At 43.1% G+C, this 17,500-nt stretch overlaps 2 protein-coding genes across 2 annotated transcripts in view; both read left to right on the forward strand.

The window, feature by feature from the left end:
- Positions 1-12,902, forward strand: part of LOC147164200 (WD repeat-containing and planar cell polarity effector protein fritz homolog) — a 41,156-nt gene extending 28,254 nt beyond the window's left edge. The window contains exons 5-7 of the mRNA XM_086092221.1: positions 1,776-1,839; positions 10,096-10,227; positions 11,799-12,902. Coding sequence (XP_085948347.1) covers positions 1,776-1,839; positions 10,096-10,227; positions 11,799-11,831 — 229 coding nt within the window. The 3' untranslated portion in view covers positions 11,832-12,902. The remainder of the gene's footprint in view (positions 1-1,775; positions 1,840-10,095; positions 10,228-11,798) is intronic.
- Positions 1-17,500, forward strand: part of b3gnt2b (UDP-GlcNAc:betaGal beta-1,3-N-acetylglucosaminyltransferase 2b) — a 338,578-nt gene that overhangs the window by 64,430 nt on the left and 256,648 nt on the right. The window lies entirely within an intron of this gene.

Below are 17,500 nucleotides of genomic sequence, written 5' to 3' on the forward strand. Positions count from 1 at the left end.
CTATTGTGCGCGTTTTCCGGCCTTAGCAGCGCTAGCCGCGCTAGCCGCGCTTAGCCGTGAGGCTTACTACGTGTTCATAACAGTCACGCCAAAGCTTCCAACTTTGGCGTAGAGCTCGTTGTCATCATCATCGTTGACATCAATGCGCTTTTTAGTATTGATTGATGCTTTCCGTCTTTGAAAAAAATGCTCAAGCTGAGCTGCTTGTAACCGGTTGCTTGGTCAAGCCATTGTGGCTTGGATCAGCCATTGTCTCCTCAACACTCTAGCTCCGCCTCACGTCTTCTACTGACGCCCACGGTGGGCGGCCCATCCAACCTTGTGCAAAGAGAGTCATCGCTGCCCTCTAGGGGCCAAAACGAGTCTTTGACTAATCAGATCAGCCTGATACTTTCAGCACAGCTGCCCAAGGCTTTCCTGCACCCGTTTTTGAAAAAAAAACAAAAAAACATAGGGGACGTCTTTTAACGTCCTCGGCGCCCTTCCCTAGGTTTATGCTAAACGATTTATAACGTTTATGGCAGTCAAAGAGTTAACCACCAACGAATCCTCACATGATTAGACTAAAGCTACGCTACGTGTATTTCCCGTAACTTTCAGAGTTATTTTCTCGCAAATCTGCCACTTTACAAAGTCGGAAATTTGCCACTTTATAAACTCCCAAATTTGCGGGTTTATAAAGTGGTACATTTGTGAGGGTTTTTTTTTTTTTTTTTTTTTGCAAGGAGTTCAGAAGGTCTAGAGGAAAACCAAAGAGGATGTAGTTAAAGAGGACATGAAGGTAGTTGGTGTGAGAGCAGAGGATGCAGAGGACAGGGTTAGATAGAGGCAACTGATTCGCTGTGGCGACCCCTGAAGGGAAAAGCCGAAAGGAAAAGAAGAAGATTGAAGGAGTTCCCAGAGGTGAGTGTGCCAAGCAGTAATCAGAGCCAAGGGGTGGCTATTTTGAAGAAACTAGAATAGAAAACATGTTTTCAATTATTTCATAAGTACATAACTCCACATGTGTTCATTCTTAGTTTTGATGCCTTCAGTGCGAATCTACAATGTAAATAGTAATAAAACAGTTGACACATTGAATGAGGTGCATCTAAACTTTTGGCCCGTACTGTCTATGCTGTTTGGAATTATTTCTTTAATGTTTAAAGCCAACAGCTAATTTAAAAAATAAATGTTAATATCATTAAATCCTCTTGTGCTGTCATGACGATTGTAAGTCATCTTTCAAGTAACAACATCACTACTGAGGGCTGTAAGATTGTGAAGTGCTGCAGATTGTAAAGTACGGTCCAAAAACGGCCTGTCAGAAAACGACACCCATTTCAGAGCCATTTCAGAGCCGTTTCAAGTTCTCGTCCTGCTGCTGATGCTCATTTCAAACATTGTGCACCTGTTTGCGCCATCCTTTCATGCTGGCATCTGTCGGTGTGCGTTTGACTGAAATGGACGCTGTTGTTCACGCCTGCCGCTGGCATCTCCCCCTCCTCCCTCTCTTCCTGGTTGGCATCCCTCCCTTCTCCTCTCTTATCGCCCACCTGCATTCTTTCTCTCTCCGTTGACATCAAATAAAGGAGGACACACACACACACCAAGCATATCTTCCCTTGTTTTGTTTGTTCCATAGTTGGCTCTTGACAACACGAAGCAAGTTTAGCTTTCTGGTAGCATGCTTTCTGTATGTTTCGAAAGCTCCTTTCAATGTCCTATAGTGTCTAAATGTTGCTTTTTGGACTGATATTTAACATTTGTTTGCTTTTTTTTCTACCATTTTTCAGACATGAACGCTTGGAAAAGGCCTTCCTGCTCGCCGTTGATTTGCAAGCCAAAGATCTTTTCATGGTGAGCCACACTCATTTATTTTTTCCTCAGTGATGCATTTTATTTTTTTTAAACAGAGTTAAAGGACTATATGTTAAGTTGGGCACTTACTGTACAGTGAGCAGCTAGCTGTTAGCAGCTGATCAGACACTTCCACCACTGATAACAGCAATCCACACTTTCTGTGCATCATCTAGAGATGTTTACCACTCTGCTTTTGAGAGGGAATCTAACATCACGTGTCTGTTTGCTGTCAAACAGGCCAGCTAATGTTGCCAGCGACTGAAATGATATCACAGTGCCTAAGAAAACAGGTGAGCCGTGATTGGTCATTATCTGAGCCTTAGCCTATGTGATGTCATTTTCAGTTGACAGCAAGTGGTAAAATGGCCACCGCCTGAGATGGATAGAAACATTTGGAGCTTGCTGCTTAATTCATACTCCACAAACACAATATTAATCACAATAGTGTGCTTAGACTAGTGGGGGCACATATAACATATTGTAAAGACAATTTTGGACTTGAATTCCTCTTTTTAAGGTACCGACAAAGAAGCTTTTTTTATTCATTATATATATATTTTTTTTATTAATCTGCCGATTAATCGTTATTGGCATCAGCCTATGCAAATCCAGTGCCAAACCAGACAACTCCAAGACAATTTTGTAAAAAAATAAAATAAATACAAGCCCAATATTTTCACATAACTGTAATAAACACTTCTCCCACTGCAGTTGAGTAGCCACTATTTACACAAATCTGTTAATTAGGGCCAGCAAAATCTTGTGAATGGCAGCAGCTGCCCGCATTAAGTGATCCAATCCAGATCGGTGACACAATAACAAGAGTTAATGATGCCTTTTGGACGTGTTCCCTCTCATTCTGCCGCACACTCTTCTTCTCACTGGTGAAGCGGCAAACGCAAAATAGCCTACAATAAAGGTGCGCCGCCACCTGAGTTTCACATGAAGTTCAAGAGGCTCCGCTGGCATTGTGCGACCACGCTTTCTTTCCGCGCTCCATTCAACCTCGCGGCCTCGTTACTCGCCATTTGCATTTGACTTGTAACCCATTCAAGTGAAGCAGGTGTGACGGACGCCTTTTCAGCGGCCCTGTGCTTGTCCTCTTTCTTCCACTGCATGCCAAAATACTCCTCCATGCGGCGGAGCCCCTTCTTTTTTTGTATCCATCCGGGTGCCCCCCATTTGTGGTGAAAAGGTGCAGTTGCGGTGAAAAGGTGGAGCCCAGGCTGCGGACCTTGAAAGGGTGACGTGAAGGGGGGTGTTGCGGAAATAAAGAGGAAAGGAGAGTAGTTGATGGTATTGATATAAAGTAATACAATAAAGTCAGAATTGTATAGGCAATTTTCTTAAGAGGCAAAGAAAAAAAAATCGTTCTAGAAATGGTCTTCAAAAGTTTAGCATTTTAGACATTAGCATTGTTTTTTTTTGCCTCAGTGATCAAGCGAGCAGCAAAAGTCAACAGTGACATTTCACCCTTCGCTCTAATTAGGCTGTTATGTTGGTTTAACCTGCCGCTTGGCCGATGGTTAATGAGGGTAACCCCCCCCCCCCCCAAAAAAAACCCCACCCCATCCTCACCAAACTTTCCGACTTCTAACTTGCCCGCACAACTCAATAACTCATGGTCGACTGGCTAAAATGCACACACACTTCTCGCAGATGACCCAGCATGATACTCACCCCCCCCAACCGACCTGCCCCGCCGCCACCGCCTCCCTGGGCACTATTGTTAACCGATAACAATAGAGCTCCTCTCCAAAAGAAGAAGGCTTTTGTTCAAGTGAAACACTTTAGTGTCGGCCCAAATTGTAGGGGAGGACGGAGGAGAGGTCAGGAGTGTGTGAGGGGGTGTTTGGATAGAGGCTACGGTGCGGTACTAGTAGAGGTTGTTGTGGTTTTTTACAGAAGAATTTGCAATATTTGGAGGGTCATAATTGCCTTCACTAGCCTTTTATAATGACTTTGATAATGATAAAATAAGCAAGGTCGTTGTTGAATTCCTTTTCTCCTGTACTTTTCCCGGCTCATTAATGCTTGATACACACAATTAAATAAAAAAAACGGTGTGATAGCACAATTTGATGCCAACTCATTTGTTCACCGCAATTATAGACAATCGCTGTTTTGATAACTTCACGCAATGAAAAAAAAAACATGTCTGCACACAGGATAAGCAGTACATTTATACACGTCGCGATTTTTTATTTTTTTTTATAAACATACACAAGCACACACAAACATGTTCCTATAGCTTTGCCAATTGTAGCACAAAATGCTAAATTAGCTAGTGATAACTGGAAAAATACAACTTACCTGGATGTGTTTTTCAAATGAGACAGAATTTTTGAACGCCAGAAGTTTGTGATTTTCAGGCTGGCACTAAACCCAGTATATTCACAATCACCATGAATTATTCTTGGAGCTGGGAACATCAAACTAACCCTTATTAATCACCCACCGCACAGGCAGTAACACAGCGAAATACAAGTCAAGTGGACCATCGCAAAAAAAATTACCATTGCCGTCACATTCCTTGAGCACCCCATATCTAGCGATCCACTGGAACAAAAAAAACTGCGACCCTGTATCGAGTTTCGGGCTCCACATACAACTATTTTGTATTATTTTTATTGAACCACAAAATCATGGCATGATTATCAAAGAAGAAGCAGATTACCAAAAAGAGAGGAAACAGGTGAAAATAAGGGAGAGAGTGTTTGAGAGTGTTTGCAATGATGGATCACCGCATTCATTGACTACACCTTTATACATTTTTGGCACAGAGACTCTCCTTGCTTTGCTTTCTAGCCACAGATGAATATGAATGTTATGAATATAGTTTTTTTTTTTTTCTTTTTTTTTTTTTTTATAAAACACTGTGTTGTGTGTGTGTACACTAGTAACAGTATTTTTGGGGAGGATCATAGTTAGCACTGTTCTATTCATAATTAGCCTTTGATAATGATAAAATAAGCAATTAGCTAATTCCTTAAATTTGTTTCCCCTTGCTCTCTTTGCAGCTTGTGAGTGTGTGGTACCCGCTTGTTGATTAAATCAAAAACTGCATTATAGCACAATCTGATGCCAGTTTATTTGACAACCTTCCCCCCCACTCCAATCCCCACCCGGAGAACTTTGTTTCGCAGTTATCCTACGCCACAATCTTGACACCGGGGATGGCTGGATGATGGAGAAGTATCACGCGTTCTCGCCATTAAGCTCCGTTGTCTCTGGGATGACAAATTAGCTTTTATGAAAGTCCTTAACGCTTATCTGATACAAGTGCTAGTCAAACACAAGGCTAACAGGTGTGTGCATGTATGTGTGTGCGCGCATGTCCAGGGATTAAGCCCACGTTAATTAGTGTAAGTGTATTTTATCATTTGCATACTTGAGCGTTTAGTGAGAGTCCAGAGCTACTTGTCGGCTAAAGATAAAAGAAAAGTCCATAGTGAAACATTTTAATTTTGCATATTTATTCCCCCCTAAAACAGAACTCATTTTAAGAGTTGCGATGCTAAATTTAATATGTGTAAATCCATGCAGAAGTTGAGCGAATGTGTTAAGCTCCATGACCGCGACAGTATATTTATATTGGGATTAGCAAACGGGTAACAATTCCATGCTTTTTTTGTTCTATTGCGGACATTTTTGGTCGGGTGTTGTCGAGGGTCCAGTTTAACAATTTGGTAGGAATTTATTCAAAAATATTCTGTATCATGATAAAAATAGCAAATTGTCGCTTTTTCTATTGTTTGTGCACTTTTTTCCCCCAAAACTTGCTCTATGCTATCACCAATTTGCAAAATGATGTATGAATTTAGTCATTAAGATTCAACGATAATTTCAAAATATGACCACCTGTTCCTAAAAATAAATAAAACTAGCTACACCTTTATTCAGATCATGACCCACCAACATGACCTCCTTGGTGGAGGTAATAAAAGTGATTGAGGTCCATGGCGAAAGTGCGGCTTAAATCCCATAAAAGGAACCAATCGTCATTTTTGATCCCGTTTGACAGCGAGGCGCAGCCCGTTAATGTGCGCCAGTTAACCTAATCCGTCATTTATTTGGACGTCACCCAAATATCACTCAATATTGGGCTCTTAGCCTCGAACCACTGCCACCCCTCCTTTTGCCGCTAAAACATGGGCCTCTTTATCAGCGGCGCTGTTAGCTGGCGCGGCGCAACCCCTAAAGCTCTTGTATAAATAAGATTAGTGTTGCGTTTGAACGGCGGGAAATAAGAGGTGTAATATCTGATGGTTTTATGCGCAGTATTACTGTTATCCCTGCTTAGTTGCCTTGACACGCTCTTCTCCTCTCTGTCTTTTTTTCTCTCTCTCTCTCTCACCCTCTTTTCCTCTTTTCACATTTGTTCATTGTTTTCTTCCCTTTCTCTCACTCACTCCACCATCCAGACGGCTTAATGAAGCGCTAAGCTGGAAATGTTCAAATGTTCATATTGTGCTGTTGGGTATGTCATGCAATATCTCTTCCCTGCTTTGCACACACACACACACACACACACCCCTGCACACACACACACGCACGCACGCACACACACACACACACACACACACATTGCTATGATTTCCTGCCTAATTCTACTATTAAAACATGTTTTGTACTGGGGGAGATTAACTCTTTTGCTCCAAAAAACGTATAAATACGTTCTATTTTAAATGTTTTAAGTGTCCCAAAGACGTATTTATATGTTTTATGGGGGGGGGGGGTTTATGCTAGAGCATACAGAAGGCTTTGATGCAGCATCAACTGCAAAGAACAGTTGAAGAAATGGTAGAAATTACACAAACGGCCAGCGGGTGGCAGCAGAGCATGGGAAATTAACCAGCACCATGTTGAAAAAACCCTCAATTACTCTAAATTCTAAAAAGATGTGTGAATAATGATGAATGTTAGCTATATTCTAATGCTAATTGCTGGAAAATGGAAACAGATAGAAATGTACTTTTTTCCCTGATGAAAGAAGAGACTTTAATCTTTCTTTTGGTAGGTTTCATGTTTTTATAGCAATAGAACACAATATTGTGTGGGCCTTGCAAAATCCGTCAAAATCCATTAAAACAGCCAGGAGTGAAGGGGATTGTTTGAGTAAAAATGGCAGGGAGTAAATGAGTTAAAAACTCATCCGAGCGCATACCGTAAATTTCAATATTTGGTAATGGATAATGTATGATGACAATACATTGATTGAGTTAGCGATATTCCGCCCAAATCTACTAATAAGAAATGTCATTAACCTTATAACATAATTTCCCAAGTCATTTAAATGTTTTCGGACAACAAATTCTACAAACAAGAAGACCCCAGTTTGTTTCACAACTTTTACCATGACCTGGATGAATGAAAAACTGATTTGTTTTTAGCAAGCACATTGGTATTTTTAATTGATATCGTCACCGTAATTAGGCTAACAATGTTTATGTTGAGATACGCAGTGTTGAGGGAGATGTTTGCTTTCAGTTTTTCATCATACTTGGGCAAAATATCAATATTTGATACTGATGTATCAATACTGTATAGTGACAATAGGTCAGCAGACAATATCAACGAAAAAAACATTTTTTTGATGCTGGTGTATCACTGCTATATTGTGACCGTACAGTACATTATGATATTGATATCTCACTTATAACTACTAATGAAATATTTTTGTTTACATTGAATATAAAAAGTCTACACACCCCTGTTAATAATGTGGATTATAATTAGTACAACTCGGTTGAAAAATAATTGCATTTTTTTAAAGAGGGGATGAGAGGGGATGTTAAAATAAACAACTGTTATCAAGTGGTTGCACAAGTGTGCACACCCTCTTATTATTAGGAACATGGCTGTGTTCGGAATTAGCCAATCCCATTCAAACTCATGTTAAATGGGAGTTAGCATGTACCTGCCACCATTTAAAGTGCCTCTGATTAATCTCAAATAAAGTTCTGCTATTGTAGTTGGATTTTATTGTCACTTTAGCTGTCACATCTCACATGGTCGGCGGAGAGCTTCCACATCATCAGAGGGCTCTCATTGTTCAAAGGTATCAGGCAGGCGAAGGGTAGATAAGAATTTCCAAGGCATTAGATATACCATGAAACACAGTGAAGGCATTAATCAAGTGGAGAAAATATGGCACAACAGTGACAATTACCAAGAAAGAACTGGACGTCCCTCCAAATTGATGAAAAGTTGAGAGAACTGAAATAGCAAAAATTGGTCAGGGAGGTTACCAAGAAGGCAACATTGTAGGTGCTGAAGGAATTTCTGGCAAGTGCTGGCTGTTACAGCAATCTACCTTGTTCTCCACATGTCTGGGCGACAGACAAAAAAAACCCACTTTAAGTCTCCTGAATGCATATGGAAAAATGTGTTATGGTCTGATAAAACCAAGGTTGGACATAACTATGTGCGGCACTGATTGACTCCAACCCAAAAAGACTGTGCTGCAACAAACTATTTGTTTGAAGGTGTGGATTTTTATGCCACCAGGTCAGCTATTTTTTTATTTTTTTTCCTAGGTTAAATTAAAGGTGGAAAAGGTTTGAAATTATGAATACAGGTTAACTGTATTGTGACATTGTTTCACCGAATTAGTTCCATTGCCTATTATCAATTAGTGATGCTGGTTCACGTCTAATTGATGGGCGGCACCCTCGTGCTCTGTGCCACCTCGGCTCCTTTGAGGTTCCATTGAGGCCATTTTGTTGTCATTCATTTTCACATTTCCTCCCTAACTGGCTGCCACAGAGGGCAGACGCCGCACTATAATTACACAATCTGTTCCCATTCATACACTTCCATTTTCTCTCATTGCCGTCCGCTCACCCCCGCCTCACCCTTTCCGGCCTTAGTTCCTCTTTGCGCCTCATCTCTTGTGGCAAGCAGCAGCCCTCCTCCTCCTTATCCTCCTCCTCATCTTCTCGCCCCTGTGGGGATGCAAAAGCCAGCCCTCCAATATGGGGGTATTAGGGCAAAGTGCAGGCCCAGCTGGGCGCTGCCTTGAGCAGCTGAGGTTTATCCGCGGTGAGCCCCGAGTCGCCACGGTGCGGTCGTGTGATGTCGCTGATGCGGAAAGGCTCTCCTCAACATGCCGCAGCCTTTGATGGGCCCCAGGGCCCTGCACCCGGCCCAGGAGCACCTCTGTGGGGGCCCGGATGTGATTCACTCTCACACCAAGTCACTTTGGCGGGGTTTTGATGATCTTCTCTTTTGTTGGGAAGTTCCATAAAGGGTTTGTTTTATTCCTAATTCATTACTCTGACAGTGGTTCTCGAACCTTTTACACCCTAAAAAGAAACTTGGCGCTCCAAAATTAAGGCATTTTTTTCCCTCTAGAAAGTATTAATTATTTAATGTGATTGTAAGCCAGTGTAACATTAACGCTTGAGTATAGAAACATTTAAAACTACCTAGATAATGGTTCAAATAAAACAGCCGTTGTTCTGAAAGTTTTTTTGGCTGCCAAGCAGAAATTTGAGGCGCAAGTGCTGTATGGTAGCAATGAAGTTGCGGTCTTATAACCTTTTAAAAGAATAAATTTTTTAATACAAATGGTGAAGCAGCATGTAGACGGATAATAAAACAATGCTCACCGGCATATATTCTTTATCCTCTGCGAAAAACAACTGTTACTGCTAGGAGTTGTGAGGTCTCCTCTATTTCTATGTACTATATATCCTTATGCCAGGTGATTATGGCACACACACCAGGAGCAACAGCACAATGCAAAAATTTTGACAAAAGTGTTTAATTCTTTATCTTGTTGTTTTTTGGGTGGGTGAGGCTGGAACGTATTGAAAATATTTCCATTCATTTCAATAAGGCAGAGATGATATTGTGTTCTTGTTTTGAGCTTCTCAAAGGCAAATATGAGTGTGATGTGGTGGTTTAAACATTGTTTAGCACTTCATGTTTTTTTTTAATATAGGCTGCTGTGCTAATGATATATGTTTCTGTGTGAAACTCCTCTATGGTTTCTACATGTGACAGATAACATCCCACCACAGTTCAAAACCAAACACAAAGGCCGATTTAAAAGTTTTCCTCAGGAAAAGCGACATTTCATCCATGCTTGTGATGTCAGCCTTCAAACATCTCCTTTTTCCATTTCATATGTTTCTTCCTCCTTACACCCCCTTTGCCATGCCTCCTCCCCAAAAAGAGAAGTATTGTCACCCTGGCCCAGATTCATTTTAGATTAACGCATCTTTCTCTCTCGCTGTACCTTCAAAGGACCTCCATTACGTGGCAGGCGATAAGGGTGAGCTGGTGATGGCGGAAGTGGCCAAGAGGAAGGCCCACCAAGTGGCGAAAGCCCGCAATGGCCAGGAAATAATCACTGTGATTAACCAGAAAGACGTGAAGGTGACTTGCCTTTTTTTTACATAGAGACTTGATAGATGGATGGATCTTTAAAAAAAGTCACACACTCTCAAAGGCCTATCTGACGTCTAAAGATGACGATTATGTCCACAGGGCTTCAGTCTCATGTTGGACAATTGAAAATGATACCTGCTTTTATTGTTAAGTCACATAAGATGAATGTGGGTAAAATTTTACAAAAGGAAAGAAGGCCTTACTTGTAATTAAAAATGTCAATTCTGCCTTAACACTGTTCAGTGCTCCTAAAAATGTATCATGTACAATAAATAATGTTTCTATATTGTCTTGGGAACACCTTAAGGTAAGCTAGAAATATATTTTTGTGTCTGAAAAGTCATCAAAAAAATTTCAAACAAAAATATTGTGACGTTAAAAAGCCTTACATTTTACATCCTAAAATTGTCACAGTGAAAATGTTTCATGCATAAAGTCAAGAAAACTTTTTTAATTTTTTTAAGCTGTGCTGCTACTCAAGCCAACCGGAGAGCACACATACCAGAGGGGTTCAAGTTGTTCCTGATTACACGCTCGCCATTCCTCACCCGCCGATGTTTTCATGTAAACTCGACGAGCATGAGTATGAGTCCTTAAGAGGAGGAAAGTGCGTCGCCTTGGGCTATTTAACTCGCCGGCGTAAGGTCGTACACCTACAGCCTCGTGCTGCTCGACCAATGAAAACCAGTGTTTCTCTTCGGTCCCTAGTGAGATGCGCAACAGGCGCCCTCTTGGCCCTTTTCGTAAGCCTCATAATTGCCTCCTCAATGATTTGTCTGCATCACCTGCAGTTAGGCCTAGCCTTGGACCCAAACATTGCATTGGCAGTGAGAAGAAGCAAGAAAAGTTGGCAAATGTTTGTTGAGCTTCCATGGCCAAATGCATTGAGATATGTGGACATTAAAGATGAGACTAGAGAGTATGTCCAACCTTTTATTCAACAAGTAACAGTTTATGGAATATGTGCGCAAACTAATGGTGGATGGCCCATGGGCAGCAGTTCATGGACTACAGTGTATAGATTATGGTATATTCTATGGTCTAGTCCATGTGCTATAGTCTGTAGACCTTAGTCTAAAGTACGTTCTTCACAGATCGAAGTCCACAGATCATCAGTAGCAGTAGTCCAAAGGCCATTAATTGTCGACCATAGACCAAAATGCGTAGTGCATGTACCATAGACATATGGCAATAGTCCATAGACCATAGTCCAAACACCATTAAACCATTTTACTTAAAACGATAGACCATAGACAATAATCTATCAACTATATATAGTAGTTTATACGCCATATACCATAGTCAATGGATTACACGCAATGGACCAGTGACCATTGGATCACAAACCATAGTCCATAGTTCATTCCATGGATACTAATCTATGGACCACAGTCATTGGAAGTCCATGGGTAATACGCCAGAGTCTAAAAACATAGTCCATGTATCATAGTCAGATTGGATAAATTTATCATTCCTGTGAAGGAAATGAAAGCTCAAAGGTTATCTTGTGCTTACCTTTTCATAGAATTTCTGACAAGATCAAATTATTTGACTTCCAGGAACCTGCAGGAACAATTCAGATTTCCATCTGAATCTGTCTTCTTCAAGTGGATCTTTGCGGCACGCTGAGTCTACGTGTTGGATCCGAAGGATGTTTTTTGCGCACGTCTTCTTGCATTCATGTGCGTCCTTTTGTAAATCGCGCTCTCAAAACGCACAATGGAAGAATCACAGTGCAGCTTAGCGACAGTCCTTTCAGAAAAGGCTGCTGGCTGACAAGTGTCGCGATGGGCACAGATACGCCATTGTGAGCGTCACCAGAAGTGGGAGGCGAAGCTTTCTCTCTTTCACGCTATCACTTTTTCTTCTGGGTCGCTTTTTTTTTTTTTTTTTTTTTTTGCAACAATCTCGAGCCAAGTGGCTTTTATGCAGCTCCTGCGTGTGAAGTTGCCACACGGCCGTCGGGCCTTCGCGCTGGCATTGGGACAAGAAGAGCTTTATCTGCAGATCCACGTCTACTCTGTCGAAAAGCCTGTTAGCTCCAGCGTGTCGCCCCCAAAGAACAGCTGTTAGTTTCACTGTTTCGCATTCCCACTTGCTGTTTTGCTCAACCCCTGCCACTCGTTTGAGGAGGGATCTGCTGTGTTTTTGTCCCGGCGTGAAATCCTCAACAACAACAAAACAAAAAAAAGCAGCTGCTCTGCCATCCGGAAAACATAAATCATCGTGAAAAATGATGACGCTTCAATGGTATATACGAGAATGTTGAAGTCATGCTAATTGCTGTCATTTAATGGCAATTGTTGTCATGTTTTCAATATGATTTCAACGGTCTGTAGATGAATGAGGAGGAACTTAAGAGCATGTGTTTGCGCTTCTGAAAGGTTTGTGAGGGGTCAAATAGCATGCATATAATGTTGTGAAAAAATATTTACCCCCTTTCTGATATCAGATTTGGTTGCATATTTATTATAATTACATTTTCCAGATCATCAAACCAATTTTAACAGTGATACCTTGACTTCTGATTATAATTATGTTCCGTAACTGAGCCCCTTCCCCCCAACTCACCTTTATTTTCTTAAGAGGAAGAAAATTGGCACAAATCATGATAACTCAAATCATAATAAAATAACGTGATTAAATGAACTGGTTTTAAAATATAATCACTGGATGTACTGTTGTATTTGTGTGTTGCACGTGTGCTTTTAAGCGGTGTGGCCTAAAGTTTGACGTCGGATTGGTGTGTCTTCTTCTTTTCCTTTCGGTTTTTCCCTTCAGGGGGGTCGCCACAGCGAATCAGTTGCCTCCATCTAACCCTGTTCTCTGCATCCTCTGTTCTCACACCAACTACCTTCATGTCCTCTTTAACTACATCCATAAACCTTCTCTTTGGTCTTCCTCTAGATCTCCTGCCTGGCATTTGGAAACTCAGCATCCTTCTGCCAATATACTCACTATCTCTCCTCTGGACATGTCCAAACCATCTCAGTCTGGCCTCTGACTTTATCTCCAAAGCCTCTAAATGTGCTGTCCCTCTTATGTACTCATTCCTGATTCTATCCATCCCGGTCACTCCCAAAGAGAACCTCAGCATCTTCACCTCTGCCACCTCCAGCTCTGCCTCCTGTCTTTTCCTCAGTGGCATTGTCTCCAGACCAAACAACATGGCTGGTCTCACCACAGCTTTATAAACATTTCCTTTCATTTGAGCTGAAACTCTTCTATCACACCTAACACTTTTCTCCATCCGTTCCAGCCTGCCTGCACACACTTCTTTACTTCTTTTCCACACTCTCCATTGCTCTGGACTGTTGACCCTAAATACTTTTTTTGTTGTTGTTGTTGAGAGAGCTCAGTATTGTTCATTTGGTAATCTTACCGACTCAACATGTCATCATCATTGCTCTCTTTTTTTTGCGCGTGTGCCTGCGCGTGTGTGTGTGGGGGTGGGGGGTGAGTGTGCGTGTGTGGGGGGGTGTGTGCGTGTGTGTGTATACACCCTACACCTAAACCGAATACTTCAGAATCCCGATAGTCGTGAAGTTATCAGGAGACCCGACAAAAGTGAAATCCAGCACCAACCAGAAACCACCTACTACACACAGGGTTACAAACCAGAATCTTTCACCAACCCCAGAAGCATATACATTTCAACAAATTAGAGAGACCTCAAGGAAAAGACTAAAGAAAAGAAAGAAGGATAGATGAAGCAGAGTGAGATCCACAGACATCAGCCTCCACCGATTCAGCGACCAGAGGAAGAAGCAGATTGTGTTTGAATTTCAGTAGATGCCGGTGTGGTGAATCTGGCATGCATGAAAAACCCCCACCAAAGAGGGGTGCCGTCGACCCCGGCCAGGACAGGGCAAGCACAACTTCCCAGGGTTCCCCAAGTCTTGGCAAAGCCAAGGCACAACCCTCGGGCCCCGCGGCCGGAGAGCAAACCCAGGAGCCCGGAGCGCCCCCCACCCCAACACGGTCCGCGCCTCAGCCCAAAGCAGCAGAACGGGGCACGGCAGGCCCACCAGGTACCCCCACCGGCCCACAAATTTTGATATTTGTTTTTTATTCAGTAGAGATTTTTTCCATTAAAATGGGATTTATGAGGAGGTTAGACCATTGGTCGATATTTAGTGTTTGTTTATTTTTCCAGTTAACAAGGATTGTTTTTTTGGCTATTGCAAGGGCTACGAGTGTAGATTAAAATTGTTTACGTTGTAAGTCAGTTGTTGTTAGGTCACCTAGCAAACACAAGCTTGGAGATAAAGGTATCCTACAATCCAAAATAGCGGAAAGTTTTTCTAAGACTTTCGTCCAGAAATACATTACCGGAGTGCATAACCATAAAGCATGAAAATAAGTGTCGGCAGTGTTTTGTGAACACTGGAGATAAATGTAGGACTCTGAAAGTCCCATTTTCTTAATCATGTATTGAGTAATATGTGTTCTATGAATAATTTTATATTGGATAAGTTGTAAATTTGTGTGTTTTGTCATTTGAAATATGTTATCACAAACTTGAATCCAAAAGTCAGATTCCGGAGCTATAGACAGGTCTGTCTCCCATTTCGAGATGGGTAAATACATTTGATCTGTGTATGAAAGTAACGTATATATTTTGAGAGGTTTTTTGTTGTTGTCGGAGAAAGCTTTGTAATATCCTTAGCTAAAACAGGTGGTTGAAGCGTACCCTGAAGTGTTGGAATTTGTTTCTTTACCATATTTTTAACTTACAGATAATGTAAAAAATTTAATGTAACCGCAAGAGGGCACAACAGTGTATTTTTGTGCCGGTCCCAAGCCCGGATAAATACAGAGGGTTGTGTCAGGAAGGACATCCGACGTAAGAACTTTGGCCAAATTAAACATGCAAATCAAATATATGACTTCCATACCGGATCGGTCGAGGCCGGGTTAACAACAACCGCCATCGGTGCCGGTATAAACTGGACTACTTTTTTAATTTTTTTTATAAAGAGCTCAATATTGTTCATTCGGTAATGTCATCATCATTGCTCTTTTTTTTATTTTATTTTTTTATATATATATATATATATATATATATATATATATATATTTTTTTTTGTATGTGCGTGCGTGCGTGTATTTGTTAGCTCACCAAAAACCTATTAGAAAAAAATCCCATACCGTTCACCTAAACCGGACACCGCCGTCAGGAGACCCGAGAGGACCAAAGAAGGAAAGTGAAATCCAGCACCGACCAGACACCACCCACCGGGCCACCCACCAGAATTCTTCCCCAACCACAGAAACATCTAAATTCCAACAAATCCCCCAAAAAAATAAAAAATCAGGGAGACCTCAAGAGACCGAAGGAGACTGAGGAAAGGAAGGAAGGACAGACGAAGCAGAGTGAGATCCACAGACACCAGCCTCCACCGATTCAATGACCTGAGGAGGAAGCAGATTGTGTCTGAGTTTCGATAGATGCTGGTGTGGTGGATCTGGCATGCATGAAAATCTCCACCAAAGAGGGGAGCCGTCGACCCCTGCCAGGACAGGGCAAGCGCAACACCTCAGGGCCCCCCAGGCCGCGGCAGCGCCAAAGGACGACCCCCAGGCCCCGCCAGGGCCACCGGCCGGAGAGCAAACCCAGGAGCAGGAGCGCCCCCCTCCCCAACACGGCCCGCGCCCCCGACCCAACGCAGCAGGACGGGGCACTACAGGCCCGCCAGGCACCACACCGGCCCACAATCCCCGCACCCCCCACGACCCCCGCCCCCCATCCACCCCAACCCAGCCCCAACCGCCCCCAGGTCCCCAAGCCCCCAAACACCCCCCCCCAGTACCCCCCCCCCAACAAAGCCGACCCCACCCCGACCAACCGGCAGCCCCACAACCCCCGACCCCCAGCCCCCGGGGACCCCCCGCACCCAGGCACCGGCGCCAAAGAGGGGCCGGACAGCGGAGCGGAGAGGGCAGCGGCGCCCACCCCACCCCCCGCCGCGTGGAGGGACGGAACACCGGGGGCAGAAGGGGAGATGGGGGCACCGGAGGACGGCCGACACCCCCGAACCCCAGGCCCAGCGGGGAAAGGCCCCGGTCGTCACCCCAGCGTTCTTTGTGAAAGTTAACCCCTGTTACTGAGTCCGCCAGCTCGCCGACTGGCGAACTCTTCCCCTAAACCGTGAATGTGACCCCACCCAGTGTATATACAAGTGTGTGTGTGGGTGGGTGGGTGGGTGGGTGTGGGGGGGGGGGGGGTGCATTAAAATTAGGAGCAGGTGAACCGGAGCCGAGGGAAATGATGTTCCCACGCACCGATCCACCCGCCTCCCAAGCATGTCACTGAGTGTATGTGGTGCATTAAAAAAATAAAAATAAGGGGGGGGGGGCGGCGGGGACACGGACAGGGGACCGCAGCACTGCTCTATACCGCGGTCCCCAACCGATGGCACCCCCACAAGATCCCCCCCCCCCCCAGTTGTGTGGTGCATTAAAATTGGAGGGGAGTTGTAGGGTGAAGACGGTGTGTTATGTGCCCTATATGTCTATAAAAGTGTATTGTGCAAACCTAGTGTAGTGAGTTAAGAGGAGCGACCAGCGGGGCCCCCCCCCCAACCGGGCGGGGGCAGGAGGCGCACCCGCCCACCAAGCCCCCACCCACCCTGCGGGACCCCGGCGGGCATATGGGACCAGCCCGGCGGGGCGACAGGGCTCGCCCCCCGGATACTGGGGCCCGCCCGAGGCGCCAGGACGCCCACCGGAGCGGGGCGGGCACAACACCTGTTTTGTCAGGAAGGACATCCGACGTAAGAACTTTGGCCAAATTAAACATGCAAATCAAATATATGACTTCCATACCGGATCTATATATATATATATGTGTATGTATGTATGTGTATGTATGTATGTGTATGTATGTATGTGTATATATATATATATATATATATATATATATATATATATATATATATATATATATATGTGTATGTGTGTGTGTGTGTGTGTATGTGTGTGTATGTATGTATGTGTATATATATATATATATATATATATATACATACATATATATATATATATATATATATACATACACATACACATACACATATACATACATACACATATATACAAATACATATTTCAGTCAAGTATACTCTGCCTCTTATAACAGTAGACAAAAATGAGAGACAGATGGTGGTTGACTTTGCAAAAAGAATGGAAATGGCTGTCGTAAATACTTTCTTCCAGAAGAGAAAGGAACATAGGGTGACCTACAAGAGTGGAGGTAGGA

The sequence above is a fragment of the Leptonotus elevatus genome, chromosome 13, assembly GCF_054856555.1.
Source record: "Leptonotus elevatus isolate MCC_2025b chromosome 13, RoL_Lele_1.0, whole genome shotgun sequence".
In the NCBI taxonomy this organism is placed as follows: Eukaryota; Metazoa; Chordata; class Actinopteri; order Syngnathiformes; family Syngnathidae; genus Leptonotus; species Leptonotus elevatus.